General features: G+C 43.3%; 1 protein-coding gene across 4 annotated transcripts in view; it reads left to right on the top strand.

Annotated features, from left to right (window-relative positions):
• The window catches only part of PIP5K1A (phosphatidylinositol-4-phosphate 5-kinase type 1 alpha), a 43,941-nt gene extending 41,147 nt beyond the window's left edge, over window positions 1–2,794 (top strand). For all 4 annotated transcript variants that reach the window (XM_041754907.1, XM_041754906.1, XM_041754908.1 and 1 more), the window contains 2 exons: window positions 832–880; window positions 1,160–2,794. In XM_041754907.1, coding sequence (XP_041610841.1) covers window positions 832–880; window positions 1,160–1,162 — 52 coding nt within the window. In that variant the 3' untranslated portion in view covers window positions 1,163–2,794. The remainder of the gene's footprint in view (window positions 1–831; window positions 881–1,159) is intronic.
• Window positions 2,795–12,661: the final 9,867 nt, after the last annotated feature.

The following is a 12,661-nucleotide window of genomic DNA, read 5'->3' as shown; positions in this document are numbered from 1 at the left end:
TTCCACTTTTCAGATTTTTAGTTCAGCAGCACTTTACTTCCAGGTACAAAAATGTATATTATTTATTATTGTGTAAATTACCCCCACCCCCAACTTGGCAGCTAAAAAACTACAGACATTTATTATCTCAGATTTTACATGGCTTAAACATCTAGGTGTGACTTAGCTGGGTATCACTGGCTTGGGTCTCTCAGGAGGTTACAGTGAAGCTGTACATCAGGGAAGTAGTCTCATCTGGAGGCTTATCCTGGGGGAGGATCAACTTCCAAGCTCACTTACGTGGTGGTTGGCAAGATTCAGTTCCTTACAGGCTGTTGGCCAGTGGTACTTCCTCAGTTCCTTATCACACGCTCTCCATGTGGCAGCCAGCTTCCGTCAAAGCAGAGAGTGTGAGAGAGTGTGAGCCCAAGAGGAAGCTAGGTGTAGGGTCTTTTTGTGACGTAATCTCAGAATTGACTTTCCATCACCTGTGCTGCATTCTGTCCTCTGGAAGAGAGTCCCTAAATCCAGCTCACACTCAAGAGGAGAGAATTACACAGTGGCACAAACATCAGGCAGTAGTGATCACTAAGTGCCTACCACACCTGAGAATTAAGAGCAGAAGGAAGGAGGATATTAGGAAATATCTTGTAGTACTTAAGAAGCTAAATAGTTAATTAAAACAACATGCTTCTGAATCAGGTAGTTTCTTCATCTCTTGTATCCAAATCCCAAGTTGACCCTGAAGTGGAATATGAAGAAGTACGAGATTTGACTTGAGAGGATTGTTTTTTCTCTTTTTTTATCTTCTGATTCTTCTCCTCTCTGCCTCCATTTTTTTTCTCCTGTTAGCTCAACCCTCTTGGAAAAGCCTGAAGTTGCAGAGTCCGAGTTCACCCATGTGAGTGTCTGGGATGGTGGGAGGGCGGTGAATGCTTTCTTTGAAGGGTATAAAGAGGATCACTGATGGAATGAAACGGAATTAATTGGCAGGGTTAGAGGGACTGAGTACCCCGTCAAGCTTGCCTTTTTAAATTTTGTGGGGATCTTATACTTGGAATCTGGGGATTAAATAGAAGAAAACTTCTTAACTCTGCCAGTCAGGCTGAAATTAACTTGAATTCCATTCCTGTCTCATTTCATAGTCCACATCTTAACCTTACACCCTTTCCCTTTTCAGTGAGCAAAAAAACTCAGAAGATCTGGAACAAGATTCTACCAGTTTGGTGATCCCAAAAAGCCAGCAATGCTGAGTTTTCTTCTTCGTGGTCATCACAAAAGGAGTGTAATGGAGGCTAGGGGAGCTCTCTGTCTCCTTTCTGAAGAAGAACTCTTCTTCCCTCTCCTTATGAATGGGCATTAGTGCCTCAAGACAGTTGAGGACAGCAGCATCCTCTCCACTTCTAGTTGGGTGACACGAGTTTTCATCTGGCTTCCACAGTTGAATTGTTTTCAAACTCCCATTCTTCTTGCTGGAAGTGGGGTTGTTGGACCTGGTGATTTTCTTCCTCTTCATCTACCTTTCACCAGGAGCTGGACTCTTTAATTTCCTCAGGACTGATTGGCTGGCACATTATCTCCACCTTTGTGCTTTCTCTGGAAGAAGACCCTTGTAATCTTTGTAAAGGTTTTGGGGAGTAAGGATGTTAAACCAACTCCCACCTTCCTTTCTTTTCCTTAAAAAAGGAAAAAGCTAGCACACAGCACACAATTTGAAGCCAGGCATTTTTAGATCAAAACTGCAGAAATGTCGGGAGAGATGCCTATTCAAGGGGTTCCCTCAGAAGAGCCCCCTGGTGTTTGAAAAATGGAAGTATGGAACTGCTTTGCCAGGAGTAGCTCCTCTAACTTCTCTCTTGATGAATTTCTTAAGGCTGAAGGAATGGAGAGAGTGGGACATGGGGTATTCCTTACCCCTTTTGTTGAACCAGTAGGGCAGTTATGGGCCCAGAAGATCAGAGCCCTTGCTAGGTGGGACCCTACTTACTGCCAGGCCATCACAATTATTACTGTTTTGCAATTTCAAGTGTATTCTGCTTGTTTTTCTAAATATGAAGACTTAATCAAATGAATTTGAATCCTTCTCAAAAGGAGGTTTCTTCTTGCTCTTCCCTACGTTTTCCAACAGTGTTCTGCTGTTCGAGGAGTTGAGGTGGAGAAGAGGCACCTGTGTCCGTTTAACAGTCAGTCTGTATCTATGAGGCTAGAGAATATTCACTTAGACTCATGGGGACCCAGCAGACTCTTGCCTAGGTGAGATCATTGCTGTGCCACATGTCTTGTCCCTTCTCATGCAGAGAACTCAGAAATGGGAGCTATGTAATCTGTCTGTTGCCCATCTCCAAGAGTTGCAGTCCCCCCTCTGGTCCTCTACCTCCTGTCAGGGGAAGAAGAGAGTCTGGCATCTCAGGCAGATTGTTGAATACTATCCCGTCTCCATCCCACCCAGCCTTGATAGTAGGTTAGCCCATCCCCCAAGTAACTGTCTATATTAGACACCCCCAGCCAGTTTTTGGCTGCCTGTCTTTGCTGCCATGTTCTTTTTTACAAGAAGGAAAGAAACAATTCTTGCTATTTTTTTTCATAATTTACTATTTATGATGTATTTAAGTGTTTTATTCAGGACAGAGTTCTGTAGGGGGTGGGAGGTAATATTTGAGGGAGGCTGGGTCTTAGGGAAGAGAATGGGAAATCAACATTTTTATGAAGTGTCACTATTTGCCTCTACTTTGTATTCTTCAGAAATGGCAAATGTAATATAAAAATGATAAATAATCTGGTTTTAATGTATTAAACTTTCATCAGTTATTTAGAACTCTTGTTTCTTCCTGATTCTTTTTATACCATCTGCTCCACCCTCCAGCCCCAGCTCGGGCTCAGTGTTGTTTTGTGTTGCCCTGAGCAGATGCTGCATCCTTGCCAGTTGCCTGCAGGCTGGTGCAGGCTGGTGCTGGCTTCATTCCCTACCTTCCAGCCACCCCTCCGCTTGCACAACTTCAACCTGACAAGGAAAAGCTGTGAATGAATATGAAGGGAATTACTGCAGGTCTGTTGCCTACCAAGTGGCAACCTACTTTAACTGATGGGTCTGGGAATCCAAAGGTCAAAATCTTGCTCAAGTTTAGGAGGAAAGGGGGATCCCTGGGTGGCTCAGTGGTTTGGTGCCTGCCTTTGGCCCCGGGCGCAGTCCTGGAGTCCCGGGATCGAGTCCCACGTCGGGCTCCTGGCATGGAGCCTGCTTCTCCCTCTGCCTTTGTCTCTGCCTCTCTCTCTTTCGGTGTCTATCATGAATAAATAAATAAAATCTTAATAAAAAAAAAAGTTTAGGAGGAAAGGAAAATGACAAAGCAAGCTTGAGATGAGTTGGCCTTTGGATTCCTTTTCTTTCCTTTCCCCGACCCGGGGTTAAGGTGTCACTTGGAAGACCACAGATACTGCTTCCCTCAGTTCTGTTTTCCTCTTCTGTGAGGTTGAGCTTTGTTATTAGTTAGGCTTTTTTTTTTTTTTTTTTTTAAGATTTTATTTATTTATTCATGACAGAGAGGCAGAGACATAGAGGGAGAAGCAGGCTCCATCCAGGAAGCCCAATGTGGGACTCGATCCTGGGACTCCGGGATCACGCCCTGAGCCAAAGGCAGATGCTCAACCACTGAGCCACCCAGGTACTCCCAGTTTCAATTTTTAAGTATGAATAACCATTTTTAAAAGAGATTTTGTTTATTTATGAGAGATACAGAGAAAGGCAGAGACAGGCAGAGGGAGGAGAAGTAGGCTCCCTGTAGACAGCCTGATGTGGGACTCAATCCCGTGAGCCAAAGGCAGATGCTCAACCACTGAGCCACCCAGGCGTCCCTAGGTAGGCTTTTTTACTGTGACGGAAACTAGACCAAAGAAGGGGATGCTTGTTCTAAGGCATGCGGGGACGGGAGCTTTGGAGAGAAGCAACTTAACTGAATACTGTTCTTTATCTTGTTAAGATCAGTCTACAACTACTTACGCAGCAGCTAATGAGCAGTGCACTGGACAGTTGGAGGTCCAAAGAAGTAGTTGACCTTCAAGAGTTTACAGTGTTCAGGAGGAGCACACAAAAACAATGTTTTTAGATGGGCTATGGTTAAGGATTTCAGTTCTCTCAGAGAATGGCACAATATATTAGGTGGAAGAAAATTAGAGGCTACTGTGGACTAGAGGTATTGGAGAAAGTTGCACATGAACCCAGAGCCTAGAGGCATGAGAAGGGTCTGTTTCAGAGAATAAGGAGAAGCCCACAGTGGAAGCAATGGTGGAGAAGATCTGACTGAGAATCTTGGAGTGGGTATAGGTGGAGGCCAAGCAGGAAATCCTGCCTGCTAGGCTGAGGAATTTTTTAAAGTATTTATTTGAGAGAGCATGAATGGGGTAGGTGGGTGCAGAGGGAGAGGGAGAAGCAGACTCTCCACTGAGCTGGAAGCCTAACCTGGGCTCGATCCCAGGACCCTGAGCCAAAGGCAGACGTGTAACCAACTAAGCCTCTCAGGTGCCCCTAGGCTGGGGAATTTATTTTAAAGTGTAGGCAGTAAGGAACTGTAGTATGTTTGTTTTTTGTTTTTTTTTTTTTTTGGCCTCTAAGTAGGACATGATCAAAATAATTCAGACAAATCCGTTGACAAAGTTCTGTAAACGTGGATAGAAAAGCAGATTTAGACTAGAACAATTTAGGTGTAAGGGTGTGGGAGAATAGATGTGATAAAAAGAAAACTGCTAGAACAAGTAATTGGAGTGAAGAAGGCACTGGGGATTCTCAGTTTTGAATTTGAGTTTAAGCCATAGGCATAGCCCTCCTTTAGACTGGGTAAGGAGAAAACTGCCCTAATAGGAAGCAAATCTGCACATATTTTAGGTATAAGTGTCTCTGTCACCCTGATCTAGTGCATGCAACTGCTGAGTGGGAAGTGTAGCTAACCTCTTAAAGTCAGAGGGTCCCTCTAGTGGTGAGCAGCCGCTGCTGCTTCTATAGTGGGACCCTGCAATCCAGATGCAAGTTGGGCTTGCTAGGGGAAAACTTCAATAACAAAAAGTTAAGGAAACCAAAAAAAGACCATAGGATAATAAAGCTGGAGGCGCACCTAGGTGGCTCACTTAGGCATCTGACTTCGGCTCAGGTCATGATCTCGGGATCCTGGGATCAAGCCTTGGGTGAGGTTCCATGCTCAGTGAGAAGTCTGCTTCTCCCTCTGCCCCTCCCCCTGCTTCTGCACACATGCTCCCCCATGCTCTCTCTCTCTCTTTATTTATTTATTTAATAAATAAATAAAAATCTTCAAAAAAGATAGTAAAGCTGGAAATCCTGGGTTAATGTTTGTTTGTTTTTTCCTCTTAAGCAGGTCAATCTTAGCTATTCTGGAAGTTATTCACCAGAGTTGGAGTCTCATCCCTTCTTGCTATTTAAAATATATTCCAGATTAAATGTGTATTCTTTAGTGTTTTTTTTTTCTTTTTTAAAGACTTTATTCATGAGTGACACAGAGAGAGACAGAGAGAGGTAGAGACAGGTAGAGGGAAAGGCAGGCTTCATGCAGGGAGCCCGACGTGGGACTCAATCCTGGGTGTCCAGGATCACACCCTGGGCCAAAGGCGGCACTAAACTGCTAAGCCGCCCAGGCTGCCTCCCTCTTTAGTTTTTCAAGGACACAAAATGATATTATCCGTAAAATTATTATTTGAAAGTTTATTGTAAAGCATCTGTTTCCAATTTCTTTTTTTTTTTTTTTAAGATTTTATTTATTCGTGATCCCTGGGTGGCGCAGCGGTTTGGCGCCTGCCTTTGGCCCAGGGCGCGATTCTGGAGATCCGGGATCGAATCCCACATCGGGCTCCCGGTGCATGGAGCCTGCTTCTTCCTCTGCCTGTGTCTCTGCCTCTCTCTCTCTCACTGTGTTCCTATCATAAATAAATAAAAATTAAAAAAAAAAAAAAGATTTTATTTATTCATTCATGAGAGACACACAGAGAGAAAGGCACAGACACAGGCAGAGGGAGAAGCAGGCTCCATGCAGGGAGCCCGACATGGGACTAGATCCCTGGTCTCCAGGATCACACCCTGGGCTGAAGGCGGCACCAAACCACTGAGCCACCTGGGCTGCCCTGTTTCCAATTTCCTAACTCAGAAATTTCCAACCAAAAGTAGAGTAGTGAACCATCATGTATGCATCATCCAGTTTTCAATAATTATAAGTGGAAACAAGGGCAACTATCCCATCCCTACTTTCTTTCTGCACCTCCAAAGGATGAAGTAAAAATAAATCCCAGATGTCATCCTTTCATCCATAAACACTTCAACATATGACTTAAGAGATAAGAACTCTTTTTTAAAATATGTATATATGGGGATCCCTGGGTGGCGCAGCGGTTTGGCGCCTGCCTTTGGCCCAGGGCGCGATCCTGGAGACCCGGGATCGAATCCCACATCGGGCTCCCAGCGCATGGAGCCTGCTTCTCCCTCTGCCTGTGTCTCTGCCTCTCTCTCTCTCTGTGACTATCATAAATAAATAAAAAAATAAAAAAATAAAATATGTATATAATTAGAGGGGTACCTGGGTGGCTCAGTCAGTTAAGCCTCCAACTTGATTTCAGATCAGGTCATGATCTCAGGGTCTTGTGATCAAGCCTGGAGTGGGGCTCCATGCTCAGCTGGGAGTCTGCTTGAGGTTCTTTCTTTCTCTCTCCCTCAGCCCCTCCCTCTGCTCATGCGCACACATGCACTTGCTCTTTCTCAAATAAAATCTTTTATTTTTTAAAAAACATTTTATTTATTTATCCATAGAGGCACAGAGAGAGAGAGAGAGAGAGGCAGAGACACAGGCAGAGGGAGAAGCAGGCTCCATGCAGGGAGCCCGATGTGGAACTCGATCCTGGGTCTCCAGGATCACACCTCAGGCTGCAGGTGGTGCTAAACCACTGCACCATGGGGGCTGCCCAAGAAAATCTTTTAAATAAAAAGATTCTCTCCCTCTTCCCCTCCCCACGTTGGCTCTCTCAAAAGAAAAAAATATATATATATACATATATATACATACATATATAGGGGCACCTGGGGGCTCAGTAACTTAAGCATTTGCTTTTGGCTTGAGTCCTGCATGGGGCTCCCTCTTGAGTGAGTCTACCTCTCTCTCTCCCCTGCTCCTACTATCTCTCTTGCTCACTCTATCTCAAATAAATAAAAATCTAATATATATGTGTATGTATATATATAAAACATGTGTTAAAAATTAATAATCCTTAATCTCTAGTCAGTGGTCAAAGTTAGATAATTGATTACAAATGAATTTTCTTAATAATTTTTTTAAAAGATTGTATTTATTTATTTATTCATGAGACACACACACAGAGGCAGAGACACAGGCAGAGGGAGAAGTAGGCTCCTCACAGGGAGCCTGACATGGGACTCAATATCAGGACCCCGGGATCACGACCTGAGCCAAAGACACTCAACCACTGAGCCACCCAGGTGTCCCTCATAATAGTTTTTTGACCCTAATCTCTCTTGAACTCCCAAGTTTTTGCCCCCACCACCCAACCAAAACATCTTTTATTAAGGTCACTCATAGCCATGTGGCTAAATATATCAATGTTCCTCTTGATGTGTCAGTGGCATCTGTCAGCTTATTACTCCTTCCACTTAGCTTATGGGATACTACTTTCCCCTGGTTGTCCTTACCAAGGTACTCACTGCTCCATCTCTATCCTTTACTGGTTCCTCCTTTTCTCTCTAACCTGTAAATGTTAAAGTGCCCCAAGATTCAATCATAGGACCCTTTCTTTTAGTTTGCATTCACTCCCTAAGTTTGTAAGTTCTTACAGTAGCCTAAAGACCCTGTATAATTTGCCCAACTCTCCTATCACCTCATGATTTAAAGAGCATCTCAATGTTGGCTAAAAGCTCCCAAATTTCCATCTCCAGCCCAGACCTTCCTTTTCAACTGCAAACTCCTATTATCTACTCACTTATTTGACATCTCCAACTAGGTGTCTAATAGATATCTTTTTTTTTAAAGATTTTATTTATTCACGAGATACACACACACACACACACACACACAGAGGCAGAGACACAGGCAGAGACACAGGCAGAGACACAGGCAGAGGGAGAAGCAGGCCCCATGCAGGGAGCCCGACGTGGGACTCAATCCCGGGTCTCCAGGATCACGCCCTGGGTCGAAGGCAGTGCTAAACCACTGAGCTACCCGGGCTGCCTCTAATAAATATCTTAAACCTAACATGACCAAAGCTGAATTTCTGGTTCCTGTCCCTCCTAACCCATCTTCAGAAATAGTCAGTGGGCACCTGACTGGCTCAACTGGTAGAGCATATGACTCTTGATCTCAGGGTTGTGAGTTCAAGCCCCACTTTGGGCATGGAGCCTGGGCTGAAGGCGGTGCTAAACCGTTGACCCACCAGGGCTGCCCAATGGAGCCTGGTTAAAAAAAATAATAAGGGGCATATGGGTGGCTCAGTTAGCATCTGCCTTCGGCTCAGGTCATGATCTCAGGATCCTGGGATTGAGCCCTGCATCGGGCTCCTCACTCAGTGGGGAGTCTGCTTCTTCCTCTGCCCCCCCCCCCACTCATGCTTGATCTCTCTTTCTCTTGCAAAAAAATAAAATCTTTAAAAATAATAATTACTTAAAAGAATAGTGACTATATTTCTCTAGTTGTCTAGAACCAATTATGGTATCTTAACATTCCCTTCCCTTACATCCTCTATTAAGTCCATTGGCAAATTCTGTCAGTTTTGTATCTTATGGAATACTCAAATTCCAATCACACGTCACCATTTCACCTCTTATTACCACACTAGAATAAGCCACCATCATATTATCTGATCACTGAAGTAGTCTCCTAATTGGTTTATCTCCTGTTCTTTTTGCCCACAGTCTGTTCTCAATGCAGTAGCCAAAGTGATGCTGTTAAAACACTACATCAGATCCTGTCAATCCTCTGTTGAAAACTTTCCAACAGCATCTATCTCACTCAGAATCGTTAAAATGATGTTAGGCTATATACCAACCTATTTACTGCCTTTGCTTCTTTGGCTTTTTTCTTCTCTCCCTCTCTCCCTCTACTCCCATCTCTACTGGACTCCATGTTCTTGAGAGCTTTTTTGGAGGTTCTAGCAGGGGAGCACTAGATGGGAATGCAGGATTTTGTTTTACTACTTGTATATCCTTGACTGAAGAACGGTCCTCCTCTATTGGGGATGGTCATCTTCTTCCCCTGAGGGCACAGTAGCTTCGGGAGGGATGCACATGGAGTGGTGACAGAGGAAGGGGACACCCACCTAGGCAGCCAGATCAGCCAAATCAACCCTGGCGATGAATGGGGTGACAGATGTCGCAGCCAGATTGCCCTCACATCCTGGACTCCATGTTCCTAAATACACTCTTGCCTCAGGGCATTTCCACTTGCTCTTTCCCCCCGTATTGTTTTTTGTTGTTGTTGTTATTTTTTTTTAAATTTTTTTATTATTTATTTATGATAGTCATACAGAGAGAGAGAGAGAGGCAGAGACAAGGAAGAGACACAGGCAGAGGGAGAAGCAGGCTCCATGCACCAGGAGCCCGACGTGGGATTCGATCCCGGGTCTCCAGGATTGCGCCTTGGGCCAAAGGCAGGCGCCAAACCGCTGCGCCACCCAGGGATCCCCTTGTTGTTATTTTTTAATATTTATTCATGAGAGACACACACAGAGTCAGAGACACAGGCAGAGGGGAGAAGCAGGCTCCCTGCAGGGAGCCCGATGTGAGACTCCATACTTGAGCCAAAGGCAAGATGCTCAACCACTGAGCCACCCAGGCACCCCTCCCCTAGGTATTGTTTAGGTCTCTGTAAGGCTTCCCTAATATCCTACTTATATAAAATAGAAGCCTCATCCACACTGGTTTATTTTTCTCTGAGGTGATCACCATTATTTGAATAAAAATTGTATATATTTTAAAAATTTGTATATATTTTAATATGATGCAACATATTATATATATGTTTATATATAAATTTAACATATAAGGTAATATGTAAACTTTAGGGGCACCTTTAGTCTTAAAGTGTCTGCCTTTGGCTCAGGTCATGATCCTGAGGTCCTGGGATGGAGCCCAGCATTGGGCTCCCTGCTCAGTGGAGAGCCTGCTTCTCCCTCTTTCTGCCACTCCCCTGCTTGTGCTCTCTTGCTCTTTCAGTCAAATAAATAAATAATTTTTTAAAAATATAAACTTTAATACTATATAAATGAATATTAATTATATAAATACCTAATGTTTATATTTTATTTATCTATTTACTTGCGTATTGATTCCTCTGCCTTTTCCCATAAAATATAAGCTTCACAAGGGCAGGATTTTGTTTTGTTCCCTTCCAAGTGCCCAAAATAGTACCTGAATCACAGGTAAAATGAATGGTTTCATTTTTGCTTTTTTCATTACAGAACTCTTATTTTACAGAAATGTGATCCTATCAGATTTCATCGTTTGTGTGCATTGTTACAACTCACATATCTTTTAACTGAATAGCTTCTGACATAATGCTAACAGGACATCCTGTTCAAAGACAGTATGTTCTCCATTTTCCAGGTTGAATCAAGTCAATCATATAGCACCTATTTTTCACTCTCATTTTTTTAAAGATTTATTTATTTATTTGAGATAGAGTGGGGAGAGGGGAAGAAGGAGGAATCTTCAAGCAGACTCCAGCTCAACATGGCACTTGATCCCACCACCCATGAGATCAGGACCTGAGCCAAAACCAACAGTTGGATGCTTAACTGACTGAGCCACCCAGGTACTCTCCATTATCTCAGTTTTTTTTTTAAAGGATTTTATTTATTCATGGGAGACACAGAGAGAGAGAAAGAGGCAGAGACAGGCAGAGAGAGAAGCAGGCTCCATGCAGGGAGCCTGACATGGGACTCAATCCCAGGACTCCAGGATCACGCCCTGGGCCGAAAGCAGATGCTCAACTGCTGAGCTACCCAGGCGTCCCATTACCTCAGTTTTTAATGGTCATTATATTTTGTATTCTTTACAATATCTCCATATACTTTTAAAAGTATACTAAGGGGATCCCTGGGTGGCTCAGCGGTTTAGCGCCTGCCTTCGGCTCAGGGTGTGATCCTGGAGTCCTGGGATTGAGTCCCACCTCAGGCTCCCTGCATGGAGCCTGCTTCTCCCTCTGCCTGTGTCTCTGCCTCTCTCTCTCTCTCTCTCTCTCATGAATAAATAAATAAAATCTTTTTTAAAAAGAGTACTAACTAAGCACTGGTTACAACTTATTAAATATCTGACTAAAGCTGAGAAGGTGACACTTCTCGCACAGGTATCATGGATCACGGTTTCCCAGAACAGTGATGACATTCCAGAACATTCAATTTCTAGGCCCTTTGTTTGGGTTGAATGTTTATCTTCATATACATTTAGAAGAATACTAACTTATAGTTATCCCTGATGGTCAACTTGTCTTTGGAGCTGTATTATCCTGATTAACCCAGAGCATTTTTGTTGTTGTTGATGATGAGTTTTATATTTTATGAAATATCCCTCTCCTTTTTTTATTTTTAAATTTTAAAAATTTGTTTTATTTTTTCTCCCTTTTTTTAAAAAAAAGATTTATTTATTCATGAGAGACACATAGAGAGAGGCAGAGACACAGGCAGAGGGAGAAGCAGGCTCCCTGTGGCAAGCCTCATGTGGGTCTGGATCCTAGGACCCCAGGATCACGACCTGAGCCAAAGGCAAACACTCAACCGCTGAGCCACCAGGTGTCCCTGAAATACCTCTCTCCTGATCTGATCTCAGCTATTTTTGCTGATTGTGTTTTGTGCAATATTAATATAGCTACACATGTTTTTTGTCATTACTAATTTTTTTTCACACTTTCCCTTTATTTTTACCTTGTATCACTTAGTTTGGTGTGTCTCTACATTGTGTAGATATATTTTTTAATGCATTTCTTGTCTTGTTTGAAAATATTTTGGTTATGTTTGAACTTGCCACTAATTATTTTTCTGTGCTTTATTTGTTTACCCTTTCCTGTCTATGGTTATATTGACAGCTTCCCCCCCGCCGCCAATGATAGGGAGATTTTACTCCTATTCAAGCTCTGATGGTTACCAGTAACTTTTGACATAGCTATTAAAACCAATCTCTAGGGGTGCCTGGGTGGCTTTGTTGGTTAAGCCTCAGACTCTTGTTCTGCTCAGGTCATGATTGTGGGATTGTGAGATGGAGCCCAGAATCGGGGTCCACGCGGGAGGAACTGGGGTAGAGGCTGCTTAAGATTCTCTTCCTCTCCCTCTGCCCCTCCACCCCCTCTCTAAAAACAAAAACACAAACACAAATAAGCAAAAAACATTTAAAACCAACATCTAGGTAATATCCACAACACTCCTGTCCCCCATTTCCAAGTATGGTATTCTGTAGCCATGCTTGGTGTCTTTTTTTCCTTTCCCTCTGCCTTCCAGGAGAGAGAGAGACCTAGAATTTTCAGTTTCATGTGTGTGTAGGGGAAGGTAATCCAAAGCATTTTTGAATGTTATTCTTGATCAACAAATCAAAATGGCTTACCAGTTTGTCTCCTCTTTTTTGGGAGTTATACAAGAATTGGTTGGTCAAACATTTTCTGGGTTCCAACCATGTGTCAGGCTCTATACTGGGCTC

The sequence above is a fragment of the Vulpes lagopus genome, chromosome 5, assembly GCF_018345385.1.
Source record: "Vulpes lagopus strain Blue_001 chromosome 5, ASM1834538v1, whole genome shotgun sequence".
Lineage (NCBI taxonomy): Eukaryota > Metazoa > Chordata > Mammalia > Carnivora > Canidae > Vulpes > Vulpes lagopus.
The sequence above is the reverse complement of the archived record's forward strand: the minus strand, read 5'-3'. Positions and strand labels throughout refer to the sequence as shown.